This window comes from Littorina saxatilis, linkage group LG4, assembly GCF_037325665.1.
Source record: "Littorina saxatilis isolate snail1 linkage group LG4, US_GU_Lsax_2.0, whole genome shotgun sequence".
Taxonomy (NCBI): Eukaryota; Metazoa; Mollusca; class Gastropoda; order Littorinimorpha; family Littorinidae; genus Littorina; species Littorina saxatilis.
Window position 1 is genome coordinate 14482571 of NC_090248.1, and position 23094 is coordinate 14505664.

Consider the following 23094-nt stretch of genomic DNA (forward strand, 5'->3'; position numbering starts at 1 on the left):
TGCACAATCATTGGGAAGTCTTCAGAGTTTGAAAGGACAATGAGCATGCAAGGTCTTGCAGCGTTTGGAACAGGCATATTTCCGAATTCACCCCGTTGAAGTGACGTCACATTTATGAAAGAAGTGCGACCGTTTGAGATTTACTCAGTGGGACGAGGCTACACCTGACACCAGGCTACATCGTGTTATTGCTTTGACACACTTCACGGTGTTTACGAATTTGACGTGTGAAAAAAAGGTGTCTACATTCAGATTGACCGAACAACAGTCTCTTTTGGAAGAGAAGCTCATATTTTCCATCTGACCTATTTTATGAATAGTAATCGTTTTCATGGCGGGAGGGTGACCAAAGGCGAGTCGCTGGACATCATTTTGTCTTTACTTTATGCCCACTTGTCAAAAAGACGGAAGTAAGAACCTGATTCAAGTGATCCCCATTTCAACGCAGCTTCCCACTCTGATTTATGGTCTAGAGATCACTCCAGAAAGGAAAGGCGAAACATTCGGAATGGCACATACAGATTTTGATTTCTTCATTTTATCATCACAAATAGTCGGGCAAATTTTGAAACCTACATAAAAGCTTACAACTGCATTGTGCATATCCCAACGCAATACTAGTGTCAGACTTCATTTGACCCCGTAATAGCGACCCAGATGTTGTTGTCGCACCAGCTAGGGGATGTTATCAGCGCCGTCTTGTTAGTTACTCCCTGAGGCTACTCTGAGGCCAGTCCAGTCACTGACAGGAAGTTGACATGGATATCTGTGATCCACACTGACAGTAAGTTGACATGAATATCTGTGATGCACACTGACAGAAAGTTGATATGAATATCTGTGATGCACTATATACATGATGCGATAATCAACAAGAAGCAGACAATGTTAATACTGCGATGAACACAGTGATCGTCGTGGATCCTTGAATAGCTTATGAACTTTCTTTCCTGTTGAATACATCTATTCCACGTGCATTTACTTCTTCTTCTTCTTCTCGATCGCTCAGACAGGGACTCCGGAACTTCTGATGAAGTCTGCAGTACAGCGAAGACTCCGCAGGTTGCCGAAGATCTTCTCCTGAACTGGTGTGTCAGCAGACGATATTTCTGCTCGTAGTTTTTGGTGAGTCAGTCGAGCTCAGACTTCGGTTTCTTTCTTTCTTTCTTTTCTTTCTTTCTTTCTTTCTTTCTTTTTTTTTTCGTTTTCTTTTCTTTGATTGTTTGTTTCTTTGTTTCTTTTTTTTGTTATTTGGTTTTAAATATCTTACGTGGATAACCAAATATTTCATGTAGTAAGAGCTTTGTCAACTTGAAAAGGTCAGCTACTTCAAAAACATTGGACTGACTGCTAAGTAGGCTGTCATTTCATTGTCCACCATGTGGTATTTACTGTTGATTTTGTTCTCGTACTCAGTGAATAACTTCTTATGGCGGCAAGTTTGAATTCTCTGTTTTCAGATTTAAGGTTGTGCACTGCCAATTTTAGAATTTCAAGCGCAGTATTCTGAAGCACTCGTTGTGTATTTTAATATAATAATGCTCCGTTTCTTTATAGTGTGCGTGTTTATGTGTTTTAATGAGGAAGCGAAGGAGGTTTACTATATTTTAACCGTTGGATAATTTAAAGCAAAAAGGTAATGTTCTTTGCTCCATTTTTAATACGTCAACAAAGCTAATCGTACAGAAAGGGTCTGAAGATTTAGTCTCCTCGTTGTAAGTGTCTGTCCGTGATGACTCCTCATGTTGCTGCAATAAAATGCAAATATTTAAAAGTTTCTGTGATGTTAAATTCTTGGCCATACTGATATTTTGGATTATCCGTATCAATCTTTCCTGCGATAAAGTTATTTACCCGACTGTCATCAATCTGTACAAATTTTTTTTTTAAAAACACCAAACAACACCAACATTAAACAATTCAAGCAGGTTACTGCGAACGACTTGCCTTATACTCTAACACGATTTGCCTCATCTTTTTTTGAAAAACATGACTCATCCTGCTTAGTCCGTTCATTGAGATATATAGTGAGCATGTCAATACTGTCAAGGCTGATCACCTAACATGTCATGTCATCTGTGTAAATGTAACACAATCATGGGCGAAAGAGCACATTCCTGTGCGGCTCTGGTGTTTACAACTGGTACATCAGAGAGTGCAGAGTGACCAACAGAGCAAGCGTCGAGACTGACACGCTGTGAAACGTAGGAACTATCTTATCCAGACGATCCGAGTGCTGTTTATGGATATATAGCGTTAAAATCTGTTGAATCATAGTATAGAGTTGCGTTATGTTGACAGTGGATGACAAATCTATGGAAACAGTTCTGATGGAATTCCTAAATAGTGGGTCTAGAGAACTGAACTTAAGTTGATAGTGTAAGCACTGCATCTTTACCCTCTCTTTGCAGGAGAACTGAAAGCAGTCCATGTTATTAGCCACAGACGCAGTAAGTTTATAAGCAAGTAGTTCCATACGTTTGACTGGAACGAGGGTAAGTGTCCCTGGGTGCAAATTATTTCTTTGGCAACACGTTGTTTTAAAGTGTTATTTTGGATATAATCATCTCTTGTGCTTAGCTTATCATAGATTAAACTCACGTTCATATATTTATCACTGTAGGTCGAACTTTGGCTGTTATGTCTGTAAAACTGCTGGAAATATTTTACTCAGTTCTATTGCAAATCAAATTGAAAGTACAGTGAAGTAAGTCGTTACGTTTAGAATGTTAGTCAGCTTGAATCAGCAATCTTAAAGTATTCCAAATATGATTGGCAACAGGTCAGACCCTTTGACTGATATTTCTTTTGACCGATTACCAACTACATTTTGTTCCTTTTGTTCTTCTTCTTCTTGTTGTCGATCACTCAGATGGAAACGCCGGTTCTCAGCGCAAATGTTGCCGTGCGCTGTAGGTCGTCCAGACTGCCATGGAGCTTCCTTTGCACCTTGGTCGCCTCCGCCCTGTTGTTCTCATTACTTTATGATCCCGTCGCTTTGAAACTCGGGTCGCTTCCTACCAGTGGAAAGCTAGCAGCAGCAACAGTCGCGCTACCTAGGTATGTGCGTATTTAAGTGCAATCAGCCACTTGCATGCACTTCTGGCAAAATGACTGATGTCTTTACAGTGGTGATACGGCGGTAGGACATGGAAACCGTCTCTGAGTGAGTACATCAAGTTGATCCGTGTCCGTCCCTGTCCGGATTCGAACCCGTGACCCAATGATGACAAGCACAGGCTCTTCTCACTGAGCTGCCGGGCCCCAGTAATCACTTTAAATACACTGGCTCTTCTAACTGAGCTGCCGGGCCCCAGTAATCACTTTAAATACACTGGCTCTTCTAACTGAGCTGCCGGGCCCCAGTAATCACTTTAAATACACAGGCTCTTCTAACTGAGCTGCCGGGCCCCAGTAATCACTTTAAATACACTGGCTGGTGAGAATAAGACTTTCTTTTCGGTTTGGAAAATGTCTTGCATGTATCACTGGGTATTACGAGTATTAGAACAGAATCGCAAAGCTGAAATGTTCTTAAACCGAGAGTCTACAGCTCTCTTCTCATAGAAACATGTGCCAAGAATTGAGTGTACTGTCTAAGGCCAAGGTTGTTCTGCGTGACAGCTGGAAGGTACCGACAATGGCGAGTTGCAAGCTTTTAATAGCGGTCAGTATGCATAACGTATAGTGGCAAAGTTTTATTTTTTGAGAGTTGGATACAACGAGGTGTATTGGTATTAACTGACATTATACGTTCGGGAGATATATTATCATATCAAGATATATGTGATTTGATTGGATATTCGCCAAACCGAATTCTTGAATATAATGTTGTAAAAGCTGCTGTGTCATTATTTATGAGGAAAAATGCTGTAAATATGACTGATGGTGTTTGTATTACCTTACCACTGTTTAACGGCAAAAATGTGTTAAGTGCCAGCGAATACAGGAAAGAGATTATTAATATGAAAACAGATGTACCATGTTCCGGAGGATTTTGGAAGAGAAAGTTTAATGTAGAAATTGATGAACGATCCTGGATAGTTGCCTATCAGTCAACACAAGAGACTAGATTAAGAGTTTTACACTGGAAAATTATGCACAACATTTATCCGACCAACATTCTCCTGTGTAAAATGAAAGTAACGGAAACTAATAAATGTAATTACTGCTGTGATGTAACTGATTTCATTGAACACTTCTTTTTTGAATGCCCGGTTGTATACAAATTCTGGAAGTTTATTGAAGAATTTATTTTTCGTACTTTAGAAATTAAGATTATTTTGAATGTTAGTGATGTTTTATTTGGTATGCATTTTGTAATGGTGAGAAAAGCAACTATGTATAAATTGAACCACATTATCTTAATTGGAAAGATGTGCGTTAGTATATATAAAAAAACAAATTCGTTTTTACCGTTGGAAAGTATTTTTAATAGGCAGTTACAGATAAGAAGCATTTTTGTGTGAGTGTTCGAAGAACAAAACGTTAAAAAAGTTAGCTTGTTGTTCTCGATAAGTTGTATTTAATTCATTGTATGAGATATTGTTAATTGTTGTTATTTATGTGAATAAAATTGTTTGAAAAAAAAAAAAAAAATAGCGGTCAGTAGTGTTTATCTGGCTTGCACATTTGCTGAACTTTAACTTCTTTCTCGATGTTGATGAAGGATGCTATATTCATTTTGTATGGATCCAGATTGTGTCAAACTTTATAAATCAATGAGAAACAGTACATGTATATACAATTTAGTCGTTGGCCTGATGTGTTCTGTTTGCCACCTATATTATATTAAACGTTCATATATATGTGGCTGTAAGATGTGTAACTTTATTTTGTGATTGTTGAGGCTGTGTGTTGCGCGCGTGTTTCGCCGCAGGTGTATTTGTGCTCTTTTTTTAAAGTATATACGTAATAGAGAAGTATCTGGGCGTTTGCGCGCGCGCGCGCGTGTGTGTGTGTGTGTGTGTTTTTGACTGGTGTGATCTGTTTCAAAAAGTGAGTTTGTAAGAAACAAACAAGAGTACATTGAGAGAGGGAGAAAGAGAGAGAGAGAGAGAGAGAGAGAGAGAGAGAGAGAGAGAGAGAGAGAGAGAGAGAGAGAGAGAGAGAGAGAGAGAGAGAGAGAGAGAGAGAGAGAGAGAGAGAGAGCACAGACATACGCACATACGCCCCATCACCACTTCAATCCGAATACTGAATCAACTTTTGCATGAAGCTTTTATTTACAAGCAATAGAATACTGTCGGCGTATGCAATGGTTTCAAGAAACCATTTTCTTCAGAGCATTGAGGTAAATCACAAAATATATGTATTATGTACAGACTGCACAATAAATACATGTTCAATATCATTCATACTTCATTCTTACTTATCACAATATTAGGTTTCAAGTATTCACTTTTGTGTTCATTCACTCGCATTTGGAAACTGGTATGATGCAACAGTTATGCTAGCATTTTCTCATACATGTTCAGCCATCCGCTCAAACAATAGATTACAAGGCATTCGAATTTCATTTAACTCTTTTGCACGCTGATATTCCATAATGTACAATGTGCATAGAAATACAACAGTGTAAATATTCACACCATGAACGTGATACGTGAACGAAATAAACATACATTGTGTGATATTGCCAAATACTTATTGAGTATTGCATTTTATCAGAAGGAAATGACATTGACAAGAACATTATCTGGCAGAATCACAAATATCACATGTGTGTTCACAGAGAACTAAAACATGCCAGATTTGAGAAAACAACAATAGAAGGTGTATTGCAGTAGACATGTGTGTCAAAGCCATTTCAAGCAGGATATTTTCACAATATGAACAAGTAGTGTAGTAACAGAATTTCATTTTTGAAGTAGTCTTCGTCTTTATTCTAGGCATGGGACCTTTGTACCCATACAACAGTCTTCTTAGATATATATTTCAATGTGAGTGCCTCAAACGTGCAAGTGAAAGATAAAATGTGTAGCCTTTTCCTTCAACATAGGAAGCTATTGTGCAAAAAAGGAACGATAGCATTTGTCCATTATCAGATGGACGTGGATCCTTACGTTGGTTCTATGGTTATCTGGAGCACAAAGTTCTTTTTAAGTAGGCCCATCTTATTGACTCCAACCTTCTGATCCTTCACAAGACCAGGGTTTGAAAGATTTGATCTTCTCTAGGGAAGTGGGGTTCTTCATCCACTCGATGACCTGGATAGGGGTGACGATGTACACATCTTCAAGACTCATCAGCTCATCGATGAAGCGATCCAAGGCGTCCAGGTGGTGCTCTGTGTGAAACCAACGAGCGTGGACGAAGATACCGAGGGGAGCCCTGTTGGATTCGTAGTAGCGCTTGAAGTTGGATCGGAGAAATTCAAGGTCTTCCTGGGAATCCCCAGAGGCCGTGCATCCATCAGGCATAGCGCAGGAGATGCCGTCAACACCGTACCATCTCTGCACGGGGATTTCCCAGAGGCCAGGGTACTGCTTCATTGGGCATGGAGTGTGCTGACAGAACTTCTCAGGTACTGTGTAGTCGAGAGTGAAGGGCCAGATCGGGTCGCTTCCTTCCCAGACTGATCCGGTGAACATGGAAGTGTCGTAGGTGAACTTGTTGTCGTACAGAGCTTTGTACATGTTGTCGCCACCCACCTGCAAGAATGGAACGCGGAAACCCTTGATAGCTTCGTAGGGAATGCTGGCTTCGGACACCAGCTTCTTCCTCATGCCTTCCACCTCATCGACGTACTCTTGGTAGGAAGCCGTGGCCCACCAGGTGTGGGGGAACTTGTGGGACAGGGTGTGGCTGGCGATCTCCATACCCATGGCGTACATAGGGTAGACTAGGTCGTAGTCTGTGCCCGAGCCGGACACGAAGAGACAGCCTCGGACAGGACAGCCGTTGGCGTTGTAGCGGCCGGGACGGAAGAGACGCTGGAAGTAGCCGTAGTAAGCAGCAGACACTTCGTCATCAAAGGTTAGCATGACCATCTGAGGGGTTGACTTGGGAGACAGACCTCCGGGGATGTCGGTACCAGGGCATCGGCAGTTTGGTGGCTTGCACTCGGAGGGGCTGCAAGCTGAAATACAGCAACAAACCAAAACGAATGTGAAAGTGGAACCAATGGTTTAAAACATTTAGATCTTATTGCTTATAACCAATCCAAAAGATGTATAACATCTTCAATGTTCTTCAACGCGTGCCTGCTTCTTAACACTTACTCGTTGGGGCCGTATATTTGGGTTGAAACGTGCTTGGAAAGTTATCATTACTGAGTATAAATGAACTCGAGCCAATTTGCCGCCGTTTCTTGTCCCGCGGCTGTTTATATCAGCGTTGTAACAAACTGAGAAAAAGAAGTGGTTTCCAAAACAAAATCGTGACTCACGTCCTTCGTGCCACTGCACATTTTCCAGGTCAGGTCGCTTCTCGGCTGTGTCGCTGATGGCGATAGAGTGAGAGTGGCCGTGCCCTTTAACGCTCTTCGCTCCCTCAGCAGCGCTGCTGATGTCCTTCCAACTGTTCCCGGAACCTCCCGCTTTTTTCTTGCCGCTGACGCTGGCACTCACACTCACTGATGACCCATCGAAGGGAATCTGACGACAGAGGAGACTACGGGTTAAAATTGCTGATCCACTTGAATAGTTTGTATATGGTATTAGCGAGATTTAAGAAACAGCACGTTTCGTTTTGCAGCTCGTTTCGTTTGGTGAATGAGTCACCCCGCGAAACGGAACGTGTAACGAGACGGCATAGGCCGCAGACAAGATTTAGATGTATTCACGTTTCGTTTCGGAATGAAAGGCCGGGCATGGCAGGATATGATCCGCTGACTGGGCATGGCATAATTTCAACTCCACGAGTCAATAAAGGATTGACATACTCGCATTGCACGCACAAGAGCTTCACATTTTTCAATTCATGCACCTGATCACATACGAAGCCAGAATAAAAATTCGATGCGATGACCTACTTCTGCTTCGCCATTTGCTTTCTCACCATGAAGTTGGATAAATGTACCAGGATCAGCACCCTTCAAAATATTTCAGTTCACAACAGTTGTCTACCTCCAATGAACACATTCTCAGCGCTGAAAGACTGTGAAAGGGTTGATGAATCTAGCAATGCATAAAATGGCCAACAAATAAAACTGTTAGTGTGCAAAAATACTCACAAAAGTTGACGAAATATTGTTCGTTTTTTGGGGGTGGAAAACGTGACTGCGTTTTGACGTTCCACGTTCCGTTTCAGTTGACCTTCACCTTTCCAGCGAGAGACCCCCGAAATAATGACGTTTACCACAACTTCAAAACGAAACGTCCCAACGTTTCGTTTCTTAAATCTCCGTATTTATACTCCTTTACCGTTACCCGTGCGTTTTTTTCCCTCGGTTTCGATCAGTGAGTCAAGCTCAGTCGAACTCACAGAATTGAAACTAAACGCATTGCATTTTTTCCGCAAGACCGTACACTCATAGCATCGTCTGTCCATCGCTCGTGGCAAAGGCAGTGAAATTAACAATCCAGAAAAGCGCGGTAGCGGTTGCGCTGAGGAGGATAGCACGCTTTTCTATATCTCTATTCTTTTTAACTCTCTGAACGTGTTTTAATCCAAACATATCATATCTATATGTTTTTGGAATCAAGAACCAACAAGAAATAAGATGACATTGTTTTTAAATCGATTTCGGAAATTTAATTTTAATCATAATTGTTATATTTTTAATTTTTAGAGCTTGTTTTTAATACGAATATAACATATCTATATGTTTTTGGAATCAGAAAATGATCAAAAATACGATAAACGTAATTTTGGATCGTTTTATAGAAAAATAATTTTAATTACAATTTTCAGATTTTTAATGACCAAATCTCATTAATTACTTTTTAAGCCTCCAAGCTGAAATGCAATACCAAAGTCTTCGTCGAAGATTGCTTGGCCAAATTTTCAATAAATTGTAATGAAAAATGAGGGTGTGACAGTGCCGCCTCAACTTTTACAAAATGCCGGATATGACGTCATCAAAGACATTATATCGAAAAAATGAAAAAAGTTCTGGGGATATCATACCCAGGAACTCTCATGAAAAATTTCATAAAGATCGGTCCAGTAGTTTACTCTGAATCGCTCTACACACACACACACACACACATACACCACGACCCTCGTCTCGATTCCCCCCTCTATGTTAAAACATTTAGTCATAACTTGACTAAATGTAAAAAGCATTGGTTTCGTAAATGATGGAAATGTCACTTGTACGTAGACACGTGCTGACTGTCCTGACTTAACATTACTCACAACATGCTAAGACAGTTATGCTTCTTCAATGAAACAGTGCCCCATATGGACTGTTGCTCTTGTTTCGTTATGAGAACCTAGACCCGTTTGGAATGTTCCAAATGTCATCTAAAATATTTCCCCTCCCAGCACAGTTAAATTACCCTATTTTACTCACGTCAGCCCCTGCACATCTTGTCTAAATTCACCAGCTGTTCTTTGTCAGGAACCTGTCACCAATAGCTTCCGAGTCTGACGCCTTACCTCCTCAAGCTGGTTGACGTCCTCCCAGGACTTGGGATCCACGTCATCCGGTCTCCACCACGGGTTATCTCCCCCGGACACGGTGGCAGAGGCAGGGGTGTGAGCCCCACCACTGTGCCCAAAGCTGGCACTAGCACTAGCTCCGTCTGGTAGAACACAACATCTTCAACGGTTAGTTTTCAAGAGAAAAGATTTTGTAAATTCACCGTGAAGGACCAAGGATGTTATGATGGATGAAAATGTCGATGTTTATTTTTTGTAGCCGCCGATTTCCTCTCATTGCCGGATCTTTGTGAGAAATGTAACACCAGTCAGGGGGGAACTGCATAATATATGTGCTCTTTCACCTCCCAACAGCCAAACGGTTTTGGGACTCACATCCCTTTTTGAAAGTGGCAGGAGCAGTAACCTGAGTTGGTTTACATGAGATGGTTTAAGTGAGATTGCAAATTACAGACAAAGCATTACATCTTAAGCTTGAAGTATCCACGAGAGCATGCGTGTTTTTTTTTCCTCCGACTGAGCAAAATATTGAACATCTGATTATAAGTAGATTTGATACTAATCTCAATGATGCGAGCCACTTTGAATAAAGTGTTTCACTTTCACGTTTACTCATGTGTCAATATTTTGTTTTTCATTATGTTCTACTTTAAGAAGCAAAACGAGATTTAAACATCAAGCTGTTCCTTTGTCGATCGTAAATGTGTTTGGTTGTTGACTTTCTAACTGAATAGAAATTGTGAGGCACTAAAATGTGTTTTGATATCTTCAACTTTATCTTCATTATTCTTAAGCCTTTCGTTGTTCCTCAATGCAAGCTGAACTTTCTTTTTATTACGAATACAGGGTGGTATTTTAATAATTGCCAACATTAACAAAAGCTATCAGCTTTTATTGAGGAGAAATTTTACAAATGAGCTTTTCTTGTGAAGCATTGACAAGGTAAATAGAGACAGAATTGGAGGAATGTGTGATCATCAATTAAAAACAATTACAATTGCAATGTAACACTTGAATTTTTGAGAACCACACAATATGAGGCTACATTTAAAACCACCAACCTTTCTCTTCTTTGCCCGCATCGTGCATGATCTGGTTGACCTTGAGGTTCTTGCCCTTTGCCCCATGACTTCCACAGTCGGCGCTTTCGGGCCAGTCGCAGGTTTGACTCAGTGTGTTGAAGTGTAGACCTTCTGGGCAAGCAAAGAGATACAGTTCGTGCCCTATGCATCTTGTAAAGGACCCTGGGTCGGTGTCGTGACAGTAGAAGGCTCCGTTGTCACCGCATTTGATACCTAGTCGTTCAGAAGAGACTGGGGTTGCTAGCACTGCAAGTAGTAGAACAGCCACGGATGAGCCGAAGAGATGGCTGTAATCTTTTCTGGCGGACATGGTAGTTGTGATCGTCACACGACCTAAGTTACAAGCAAATATTATTTTTCTGGTTTGTGAGCCAATGTTCACGATCGATGTTGTTTCTCCAGTAGCCCACAAAGTAGGGATAGGTCGTCAGCTCGGCTGGTTTTAGCTGAAGAAGTCTTCACAAATGTCAGTCCAGGAAAGAAACCGGTTGATGTGAAAGAAAGGGAAAGTCTGAGTTTTACTGGACTGCAGCTAGCAAGGCTCTAGCCGAATCGACCGAATAAGCGAAGGAGGGAGAAACTATTTCGAGAAAGGAATTTTTCCTAAGGTGCTCGATGATCGATTCAGACGAGACTGAAACAAAAGCTAAAGCTACGAGCTGGGAGCGAAACTGTGCGTGTTCTGGTTGCTGCACTGCTGGGGATCTGATGCCTGGACCCCGACCTCCAAAGCCTTAAATAGGCGGCCGGCATTCGAGAGGGGAAAGAGAGGGAGAGTAAAGGTTGGAGAGGGTCGGCCCGATATTTGCTTGTTTGGACACGAGTTTATTCACTTTAGGCGTTCTTTGCGTCAACACGGCGACGTTTGGCAACATCGCCGATCACGTTGTAGCAGCTCTTTGTCTGCACTTCTCTCGCTGAAGAAGAAAAACTTGCCTCCCCCTTCTCTTCGCGGTCTTCTTGCTCTCTCTTCTTCTTCTCTGCCTCCCTCTTTCTTGTTCCTCTTCCCTCCTCTCTTTGCCTCCTGTGATGCTTCTTTCGTCATCACACGTGTATGTTTGTCCTCCGCCCCCCCCCCCCCCCCACACCCCCTTGTGTCTTTCTTCCACTTCTTTTCATGATACTTTTTACATTTAGCCAAGTTTTGACTAAATGTTTTAACATAGAGGGGGGAATCGAGTAAAAGTTGAGGCAGCACTGTCACACCCTCATTTTTCAATCAAATTGATTGAAATTTTGGCCAAGCAATCTTCGACGAAGGCCGGACTTTGGTATTGCATTTCAGCTTGGAGGCTTAAAAATTAATTAATGACTTTGGTCATTAAACATCTGAAAATTGTAATTCAAATTATTTTTTTATAAAACGATCCAAAATTACGTTTATCGTATTCTTCATCATTTTCTGATTCCAAAAACATATAAATATGTTATATTCGGATTAAAAACAAGCTCTGAAAATTAAAAATATAAAAATTATGATTAAAATTACATTTCCGAAATCGATTTAAAAACAATTCATCTTATTCCTTGTCGGTTTCTGATTCCAAAAACATATAGATATGATATGTTTGGATTAAAAACACCTTCAGAGAGTTAAAAAGAATAGAGATATAGAAAAGCGTGCTATCCTCCTCAGCGCAACCGCTACCGCGCTTTTCTGGATTGTTAATGTCACTGCCTTTGCCACGAGCGGTGGACAGACGATGCTACGAGTGTACGATCTTGCGGAAAAAATGCAATGCGTTCAGTTTCATTCTGTGAGTTCGACTGAGCTTGACTAAATGTTGTTTTTTCGCCTTACGCGACTTGTTAATTGTTATCTTTGGTTTTAAATGTAAAGAAATCTTACTTGAATTGATCATGATGTGCATGTTGATTTATTATTATAGCCACCTTACTGATTTGATTATTATTTAGCTTGCTTTGTTATTATTTTGCCTGCAAAAAACAACAACAAACAAGTCGCGTAAGGCGAAAATACAACATTTAGTCAAGCTCAGTCGAACTCACAGAATGAAACTGAACGCACAGCATTTTTTCCGCAAGACCGTCTACTCGTAGCGTCATCTGTCCACCGCTTGTTCTGAGCGTGTTTTTAATCCAAACATATCATATCTATATGTTTTTGGAATCAGGAACCGACAAGGAATAAGATGACATTGTTTTTAAATCGATTTCGGAAATTTAATTTTAATCATAATTTTTATATTTTTAATTTTCAAAGCTTGTTTTTAATCCGAATATAACATATTTATATGTTTTTGGAATCAGCAAATAATGACAAATAAAATGAAATTGTTTTTGGATCGTTTTATAAAAAAATAATTGTAATTACAATTTTCAGACTTTTAATGACCAAAATTATCAATTAATTGCCTCTAAGCTGAAATGCAATACCAAAGTCCGGCCTTCGTCGAAGATTGCTTGACCAAAATTTCAATTATTTTTTTTTAAAAATGAAGGCGTGACAGTGCTGCCTCAACTTTTACAAAAAGCCGGATATGACGTCATCAAAGACATTTATCGAAAAAATGAAGAAAACGTCTGGGGATATCATGCCCAGGAACTCTCATGTAAAATTTCATAAAGATCGGTCCAGTAGTTTACTCTGAATCGCTCTACACACACACATACACACACTCACAGACACACATACACACATACAGTGATACACCACGACCCTCGTTTCGATTGACTAAATGTAAAAACACCCAGCTACCAAGTGTTGGATTGCGGGTATAACGCGGACAAGGGCAGTTTTACCATCCCCCCATCCCCACACTAAAACGAATGAAAGTAAAACAAGTCGCGTAAGGCGACATTACAACATTTAAACTCACAGAATGAAACTGAATGCACTGCAATTTTTTACCAAGACAATACAGCTTCTTCAATCCCCGCGGCAAGGAAACCGCTCACTTTTCCCGTGCAAAATGAAGTGAAATTGACAAGCCAGTATAGTGAAGTAGCGTATTGTGGTAAGCAGAAGCGACCTTTTCTGTATTCTTTTTAACTTTTTGAGCTTGTTTTTAATACAAACATATTATATCTATACGCTTTTTGAATGAGGAAATGATAAAGAGTAAGATGAAACCGTTTTGGGGTCGATTTGTAAAGTTTTAATTATGGTACCTAATTAACCTATTTTCGTTAATTGTGATCACATTTTTAGACTAAACATGACATATGTATATATTTTTAGATTCAGAATTTAACGAAGAATATGATGCAATCAATGTTAAACCTGTTCAAAAATCGATGTTAATGACAACTTTAATGAGCAAACTCATCTATATATATATATATACGACTAGTGTCTGTCTGTCTGTCTGTCTGTCTGTCTGTCTGTCTGTTCGCGATGCACGGCCAAAGTTCTCGGTGGATCTTTTTCAAATTTGGACACCGTATTCAGCTACACCCCGGACACAACCTCATCGATGAGATATATCAACACGTGCTCTCAGCGCGCAGCGCTGTGCGCGCTGAACCGATTTTTTTGGTTTTTTTGTTTTTGTTGTCGGGATCCACTACCAGTAACTCTTCCTTATCTTCTCCAGTGTTTTCAGCCGCGATTATCTCCCTTCCTCCGTGTGGCGTCAATCCATATCCCCGTTACTACGTTACTATTTTTAGAAGGTCACTGCACGTTACTATTTTTAGAAGGTCTCCAGTGTTTTGCGCGTTTATCTCCTTTCCTTCGTGCGCCGGCAAAGCCGGCGTACACCCCAGGCGCAGCCTGATATTCGGCTCTACTTCTTCCCGGCGAAGCCGGTACCCGGCGAAGCCGGTACCCGGCGAAGCGGGTAATCATCTAGTTTATTAATGTTTAAGCCTCCAAGCTGAAATGCAATACCAGAGTCCGGCCTTCGTCGAAGATTATTTGATCAAAATGTCAACAAAATTGGTTGAAAAATGAGAGCAAGACAGTGCCGCCTTAACTTTCACAAAAAACGGATATGACGTCATCAAAGACATGTGTCCAAAAAATGAAAAAGGTCTCTGGATTTTATATTCAGGAACACTCATGTAAAGTTTCATAAAAATCGGTCCAGTAGTTTTCTCGGAATCGTTCTACACATACACACACACACACACACACACATACACCACACCCTCATCTCGATTTCCAGTCAACGTAAAACATTTAGTCAAAACTTGACGAAATGTAATCAAAAGCAAGCAAGTACATTAGGAATGACAAGAGGAGATCTCTAATGTCTTCCCTTCTCTGCACGCATACACATAACTATTTTCCTTGCCCTTCTCCCCTTCTACCCCTGAATGCTTTATGTTGTACATGTATGTAAAATGGGAATCTGTTTTAAGACGACAAAATCAGGTCTATTGTCTTACAATGAACGTTAATATACAGACGTTATGAACAGATATTCTAACAAAACAAACTCTTAAATAGGGGAGGGAGCCAGGGTCTAAATATAGTAGTTTCCCTATTTGTGTCTTTTGCAGTTTATTTGCACATGCCTTACTATCAAGCCTGACTATCAAAATTATTTTTATCTTAAATCATCTTTCTTTCCTTGCTTCGATGTTCTCGGTGTTTCAATATCCCTCTAGTCATTTTCATCCGCCCGACCACCCATCCACAGAACCCTCCAAACCGTCTTCCTTGCACTTTTTTCTCACTGTTTCGATACCCCTCTAGTTCTTTCCCTCCGCCAATACCTCCCATCCACACACCCATCCCCCCAACCGTCATTTATACACTTTTCTATTCAACAAGTGTTTTGGTTTCCCAGTTCACGTCGCGATATAACCTTCGTGGTTGAAAACGACGTTAAACACCAAATAAAGAAAGAAAGAAAGTGTCCCAGTTTGCTGTGCTTGTGGTCAGTGTTACGTTTGTCATGGCTGGCTAGTGTGTTCCACGGTGTTTCCATGTACGTGCCAATTCTGTGGCCAAGCTTTGTTGACCTGGGTTGACATTGGGGCGGGTTTCAATGTTGCCAGGCTGCAGCCCACATGGAAGAGATTGAACAAAACCTGTCTGGGGCGATTTTCAATGTTACCAGGCTGCAGCCCACATGGAAGAGATTGAACAAAACCTGTCTGGGGCGATTTTCAATGTTACCAGGCTGCAGCCCACATGGAAGAGATTGAACAAAACCTGTCTGGGGCGATTTTCAATGTTACCAGGCTGCAGCCCACATGGAAGAGATTGAACAAAACCTGTCTGGGGCGATTTTCAAAATTACCAGGCTGCAGCCCACATGGAAGAGATTGAACAAAACCTGTCTGGGGCGATTTTTAATGTTACCAGGCTGCAGCCCACATGGAAGAGATTGAACAAAACCTGTCTGGGGCGATTTTCAATGTTACCAGGCTGCAGCCCACATGGAAGAGATTGAACAAAACCTGTCTGGGGCGATTTTCAATGTTACCAGGCTGCAGCCCACATGGAAGAGATTGAACAAAACCTGTCTGGTGCGATTTTCAATGTTACAAGGCTGCCTACATGAAAAAGACTGAACGAGACCTGTCTGGAATTGTTATTTTGCTTTCTAACCTGCAGACGTGCTTTGGGTGACATATAGTCATTCACAAAAATTGATTAGCTTCGTTTGCTGTCGAACATTAAAGTCAGATTTAAGGTCAAGTTTAAGGTTAGGAAATGTGAATGTTTAACAAACATTTGGATTTTTTTGTGGACGATTGTCTTTTTTATATTTAGTCAAGTTTTGACTAAATATTTTAACATCGAGGGGGAATCGAAACGAGGGTCGTGGTGTATGTGCGTGTGTGTGTCTGTCTGTCTGTGTGTGTGTGTGTGTAGAGCGATTCAGACTAAACTACTGGACCGATCTTTATGAAATTTGACATGAGAGTTCCTGGGTATGAAATCCCCGAACGTTTTTTTCATTTTTTTGATAAATGTCTTTGATGACGTCATATCCGGCTTTTCGTGAAAGTTGAGGCGGCACTGTCACGCCCTCATTTTTCAACCAAATTGGTTGAAATTTTGGTCAAGTAATCTTCGACAAAGCCCGGACTTCGGTATTGCATTTCAGCTTGGTGGCTTAAAAATTAATTAATGACTTTGGTCATTAAAAATCTGAAAATTGTAAAAAAAAATAAAAATTTATAAAACGATCCAAATTTACGTTTATCTTATTCTCCATCATTTGCTGATTCAAAAAACATATAAATATGTTATATTTGGATTAAAAACAAGCTCTGAAAATTAAATATATAAAAATTATTATCAAAATTAAATTGTCCAAATCAATTTAAAAACACTTTCATCTTATTCCTTGTCGGTTCCTGATTCCAAAAACATATAGATATGATATGTTTGGATTAAAAACACGCTCAGAAAGTTAAAACAAAGAGAGGTACAGAAAAGCGTGCTATCCTTCTTAGCGCAACTACTACCCCGCTCTTCTTGTCAATTTCACTGCCTTTGCCATGAGCGGTGGACTGACGATGCTACGAGTATACGGTCTTGCTGAAAAATGGCATTGCGTTCAGTTTCATTCTGTGAGTTCGACAGCTACTTGACTAAATATTGTATTTTCGCCTTACGCGACTTGTTCCCTTTTCTTTTAATCTGTCCCCCTCTTCTTATTCTGTTTTTTTTCCATCTCTTCTTTGACTCACCTGGTCGAATTCAGCAGTGCTATGGCAGCTTGTAGGCTGAACACTATAAACACTTAATGTTGAGATTTTCTCGGATGCAAAACCATAGATATTTTACACACTTCTATGGTTTGATGACCTCCAGACAATATACACTTCTTGTTTAACCGTGTACAAATTCACCGTGCACGAGGTCAAGTCGTGTGCAAATTATTTTGGTTAAAAATAAAAGGCAAGTTAATAATTGTGTAATTTTTTTTTAAAGCTTAAGCTATTAAAGTTCACGTTATTCAAGGGTTTAGTGACCACTAGGCATGACACAAATCTGGTGGACTCCCGTCAAATTTTAAGGTATACTGATACTAAGTCTACTTCACAAAGCTCGCAGCACGAAGGTTTGGCGCTGAATATTTCTGTAAAAATATTCCTCGGCGTCAACTTCCGGCTCAATTAAGTACAGCCCAGAGTGAGTCCGAAAAGGAAAGCTATCAACACCATTTTTTTACAGTTAAAGCTTTGAAACTGTACGCACTTCCAGGTGTCAGTGACCTACAAATGTGATGATCCTTGTCAAATTGGAAAGGTCACTTCACCAGTTGAATTGAAAATTGTCATTTATTAAATATGTTTTTGGGGTCAGGATTTTGTAATTTCTTCTACTTATAGCATATCATGACGCTCACATTGTACATATGTGACCCTCCACCACGAAATGAGTCACATCTCATGTCGGGCGGTTCTGCGCTTGGCCTATTTTAAGTCCGGGGGGTGATGAGTATCAATTTTGAGATTTCGCTAAAATGTAATTCTCCGGTCTTTTATCTACCCACATCTATTACCTGATAAGCTGCAAATGCCCTAAATATTGCATAAAATGCTTTTGAAGCACCCTACCAGTGCGTTTTTGTGAGATCAGCGATGTGTTTCGCCCCGAATCATGCCATTTTGAGTCAACGATCGCCCCTACAAAACTTCAAATGGACCCGTCGATACACACATGAATGAAAAGGGCTTTTCTCCAGCTTTCACACTGTGTCATTTCTATTGGTTAGACTAAAATCAACTGACCAATAAGCTATCGGGAAATAATAAGAATTCCGTAAACAATACGTCACTAGGGGGAATTCCGTGTCTTCCATTGGCCGCCTCTGTCACGTGACCGCAACAACCCAATCAGCGCGAATTTCAGTCTGAAAATGGCGAACTCTCGACAAGTCGAACGAGTATACTAGCGAAGGCCTTGAATTCGGCCCGTGGAGCCAATATTCTTGACGCAAATGATTCCGAAGGCATTGGAGATTTGGTAGCAGATTATTTTTCAACTCCTGCTGATCCTGAAATCGACGATGACGCCGATGAAAGCGATGAAGAGATGGATAGCGACAAGGAAAACGACCGACCTGAATCTGCCGACGAAAACAGCGGAGAAAACGAGGAGAAGAGAAAAACGACGATGGAGATTCTAGCGACGAGGCTCTCGTTGATGCTACCACACCAGCTATTCAGGTCGACATTCACCAGTCAGTGACACTGAACAACAACGTGGAGCTGACCATAGTGACGAACTTCGATTGCAAGTGCAAACTGAAAACACAACCGCACCAGCTGAACCCAAGTGATAATTCCAGTGCCAAATCGAGGAAGGGATGCATTTCGCAGTTTTTGCCTGAAGAAATTCTTACCAGGAGAAACGACATGGCTGAGTTTAATGAAGGTGAGTTTGTTTATGTTCTGTCTGTCATCACCCCCCCTCTCCCACTACTGTCTCCTTCCCCTTTGTCTTCACTTATACCAGAAACATGATTTTGCTTGTACTGTATCCATAACTGTTCACTCTTTTTTTGTAAGATCATACTTGTGATCAGCTTTGGTTTAGGTGCAACAACAAGCTTGATTTTCTTCTCCTTGCTGCTTCCACATGGAACATTACCTGATAACTTAATATTGATTTTATTTAAGGTTTGAATGTTGATCTTTTAGTTGATTTCAATTAGTAAACCACATTCTCCTGGTTGTGTGTTTCAGGCGAAAAAGACATGATACTGCTTGGAGTTCTCGCTTCCACCCCAATGACTGAAGGCGATATGGATAGTCTGATACCTTCTCGGAAAAGTACACGAAAACAGAAGAGAACAGCATAGCTGATCGACTCCAAGGCGGTATGCAGACAGACGTTCAAACAGTACCTCAACCAGCAGATATTGTGTGTGCCTGACCCTGAACGCAGCGTGCAGTTGGTGTGAGACGTTTGTGTTTTGTGTGGATGTTGGATTTAATTCATGTGTTTTGGTGAGTATTGGGGGGTGTGGTGCCATGGATTTCTGATGTTTGCTGCAACCAAGGTTTAGGTAGGATTTTTTGGTTTTCTCTTTGTTTCTAAATTCTGTAGGTGAACTAATACATGTATAATTTTCATTGTTTTGTTTGTTTTTGGTCTAGTTAGGATGTTCATTGCGCACATGGTTGTCCTCCTTTCTCAATCTCCACTATCTAATATTACTGACATACAGTTAGTGAAAAGTAACTGTTTCGTTACTTTTGCCGGTTTCGGTTTCATAGAACTACTAATTATTAAAAATCATTACTAATTACTTGTCTATCACTTATGCTTGTCTTTATCTTTCTCAATATTTTCATACATGTGAAGTAATTAATCATTGAAAGAGATGAAAACTTGAGAAAAAGTTCCTACTTTTTTTCAACGATACTATTTTTAATCAACTTAAATAATTAACATAAAGCTAATAAACTTCAAAATAAATGCATAACTATGATGTTATTATGTATTTTATAGTGCAGCATGTCTCTGTGAAAGAACATATCAAGATTTGTTAATGATTACTTTGAAACAATAAACTGACTTACTTTGCCTAATCCTGTGTTCCTTTTTTTCAAATTGCAAATTTTCACACATAGTTCAAAGCTTATATTTCTCTAAATAATATTTTTTGGGGGAACAAAATTGCTCGACATGCTAGTTTATGCACTGCCTGATGTGTGCAAACATTTGTAAGGAAATTGAGGGCTGGTTGCTAAGGAAAAAGTTCTGGGGAAAGTCAAAGTTGTTTGGGGCTGTTTTTCTCAGAACCGTCTTTTCGAAGGTCACCTTAGTCACGGGCTTATAACTCAAAAAGTTGTTCTTTTCTAAAACGGTTTTCACCACTGGATAGAGCATAAAAAACGCATTAAGAAAATGTAAAATATAGAAAACATGAAAACGTGAGATGTGACTCATACCGTGGTGGAGGGTCACATATTAGATTTGCATCTGCTGTCTGTCAATGTTACACTGATGCCACTTAGTAGTTCTATGCTACCACCTTGATGGGGCGTCAGTTGAGCGCGAACTGTACTTGTTTTTCTTTTATCAGCAACCCCCCCTTCTCTTTCTCTTCTTATTCTCATCATTCATCATAAACGTTGCCTTCGAGCAATATCACTTGAGGCATGTCACTGGTCTGATGTTAATGTTCTGCGCGAACTTAGAATCCGGTTTCATTCTAGAATGGACCGGGTCCAGGTTGGAATTCTAACCCTGCGCAAGTACAGGGGTGCCTTTCTAGAATGAAACCCTTGAATAAAGGGGGCCGTAATGTTTGTAGGTAAGACAGAGTTGTCTTCCCTTGAATTATCTCCACCTGCACCTTCCCTTTGATAAAATGGGACTGATTTGTCTACCCCTGAAAAAAATCCTTTGGCGATCTTGCGATGTCATGTCATGTCAAGAAAGTTGACACTCCTGAGTACGCAATAAACAAAGGCAGACCATAGCAAGGGGGACTACCAGGGCGGTAATGTTTGCAGGGCAGTTGTTTTTGTGATGAGAGCCGGTTGCGGCCGCTTGCAATGTCAGCGCTGTCTCCCTCTCGGAAATGTCCGTTTTTTTGACAATTTTTTTGACAGACAGACAGACAGACGGTCAGACCGACTAACCGACAGACAGACCAACAGAAGGACAGAGTGAGTTATAGAGCTGTTGTCACAGGTTTAAACAAAAGTTGACATTATATCTTCACAATTCAGAAGACCAACTTCATGTATATGAATAAGATTAAAAGTTACAAGCGAGATCGGCAAAACACTGTCAGTCCGGAAATTTCCGTTCGTAGCGATCACTGCTGAGTGTCTCTCAAAATCGTAATCACTTTCAGAACATCACAATCCCAATTCACGATGTCTTTGAGTAAAGTGTAAAAAACCCGAAAAAAAACCCCAACCAAACACACCAAAAACAAACAGAAAATCCACATTTGTGGCTTTGGCTGTGTGATAGTCTAACTGAAATGGCTGCAATCTACTGGCCGTATAAAATTTCATCTCACACGGCATCACTGCAGAGCGCCTAGAACTGTATCCACGGAATATGCGCGATATAAGCCTCATTGATTGATTGAAATGACTATTCCAACTTGGACCCAAATTCCAACCTTGCGCACGGCCGATTCTAGAATGGACCAGCAACAAGGGTTTCATTCTAGAATGGCACCCCTGTACTTGCGCAGGGTTAGAATTCCAACCTGGACCCGGTCCATTCTAGAATGAAACCGGATTCTAAGTTCGCGCAGAACATTAAGATTGAGCCAGTTACTTGTGCGGAGACTACCTAATAAATGCGTTGGAAAAAAATGTTTCTATTTAGAACATTTTTTGGCGTAAAAGCACCCATAACATCGAGCGAAAAATCCACAACGCCATGCTAATGACGTCATCGGCACCGGATGCATAGGTCTCTCAGGGGAAAATCCAAGAGAGCTGCCTTCAATGCAGACTTTCCATGATGCTTCTAGCTAAACCAAATGTTCGATTTGAACAATTCTGTTATCAATGCGAAGGTTACACTTCGGATTTCAAAATAAGTCCGCGCGTCATTTTGGGTTTGGCTTCACTTTGAATCTTTAGGATGAAGTACGCACAACTCAGGTGAATAAATTAAGTGTGTATTTGAAGGACAGCGCAAACCAGGCATCCAAGATGGAAGTTTGCTCCGAAGTTTAAGCAGACTACCGTGTGAGCTGTCTACTCAAGGTTTGGTACACAGACGGACACTCGTTGAATCTGGCAACAGACATAGAAAACAGTCTGTCGGTTTACTTGGGGTCCTCAAAACAAGATTACAAAGGATTTAAAGTTTAAACGAGATTTGCGGTTGCCTTATCACGATCACACTTTGTTTAGGACTGTTAAATAGTTGAGATTCAAATGGCGTCAAGTGAAAATCTAAATAAGATTCAAACTGTTAGAAATGCATGACGTTAACTTAACCACAGCAAGAAGGTAAACCCAGTTTTCACAGACAATTCACATACGGCCGAGTGTATTTGGTATTTAAGGCAATGACAATCTGTTATAAAAGTATGACGTAAATTTGTGGGGGAAAAGGAGAAAGTGATATCACTCTCTCTCTCTCTCTCTCTCTCTCTCTCTCTCTCTCTCTCTCTCTCTCTCTCTCTCTCTCTCTCTCTCTCACGCCGTGGATCGTGTAACTCTGCATTTGCGCCACCGCAACTTTTTATCGCTTCACGCCGACGAAGAGGCAAGCTGCAAGGTAGGTCTCTCACAGAAAATGAAAATTTGTAGGACTTTCAGGCATCATCTAGATTCTTCATTAGTACATTTTAAAGAAGTATATACTCAAGGTCTAAGGTACGTGCTTTTTTAGTCGAAATGTCAGGTTTCAGCAGTTCAGAAGTCCGATTTCTGCTGGAATTGTAGCTGAAATTGCACGATTTGTCCCTTCCTTCGTAACTTCAACGAAACAGCACTAGTTGATGCATTCCCGTGATGATATCCTGTGAGCTAAACATGTCCTTTGTATTCTTGATGAATGCTGTTGCACAATTTTGTCTTTGGGTGACGCACGCGGCAAAAG

The 23094-nt window shown here is 40.6% G+C and overlaps 1 protein-coding gene and 1 long non-coding RNA gene across 2 annotated transcripts in view; both read right to left on the reverse strand.

Annotated features, from left to right (window-relative positions):
- The window catches only part of LOC138964044 (uncharacterized), a 428123-nt gene that overhangs the window by 397050 nt on the left and 7979 nt on the right, over positions 1-23094 (reverse strand). The gene's annotated exons all lie outside the window — the stretch shown is intronic.
- LOC138964042 (chitin deacetylase 7-like) lies at positions 5209-11322 on the reverse strand. Its single transcript, XM_070335922.1, has 4 exons — positions 10611-11322; positions 9547-9692; positions 7391-7598; positions 5209-7081 (listed from the first exon to the last, which is right to left on the reverse strand). Exons 1-4 carry the CDS (start codon positions 10939-10941, stop codon positions 6117-6119), a joined length of 1650 nt encoding a protein of 549 aa, XP_070192023.1. The 5' UTR covers positions 10942-11322; the 3' UTR covers positions 5209-6116.

Excerpts from the sequence above, each read along its gene's own strand:
- LOC138964042 (XM_070335922.1), bottom strand. The coding sequence starts at position 10,941 with ATGTCCGCCAGAAAAGATTACAGCCATCTCTTCGGCTCATCCGTGGCT. Across the intron at positions 9,693-10,610 it reads TGCGGGCAAAGAAGAGAAAG|ACGGAGCTAGTGCTAGTGCC; the intron begins GTTGGTGGTTTT and ends GTGTTCTACCAG. Across the intron at positions 7,082-7,390 it reads TGTGCAGTGGCACGAAGGAC|CTTGCAGCCCCTCCGAGTGC; the intron begins GTGAGTCACGAT and ends GCTGTATTTCAG.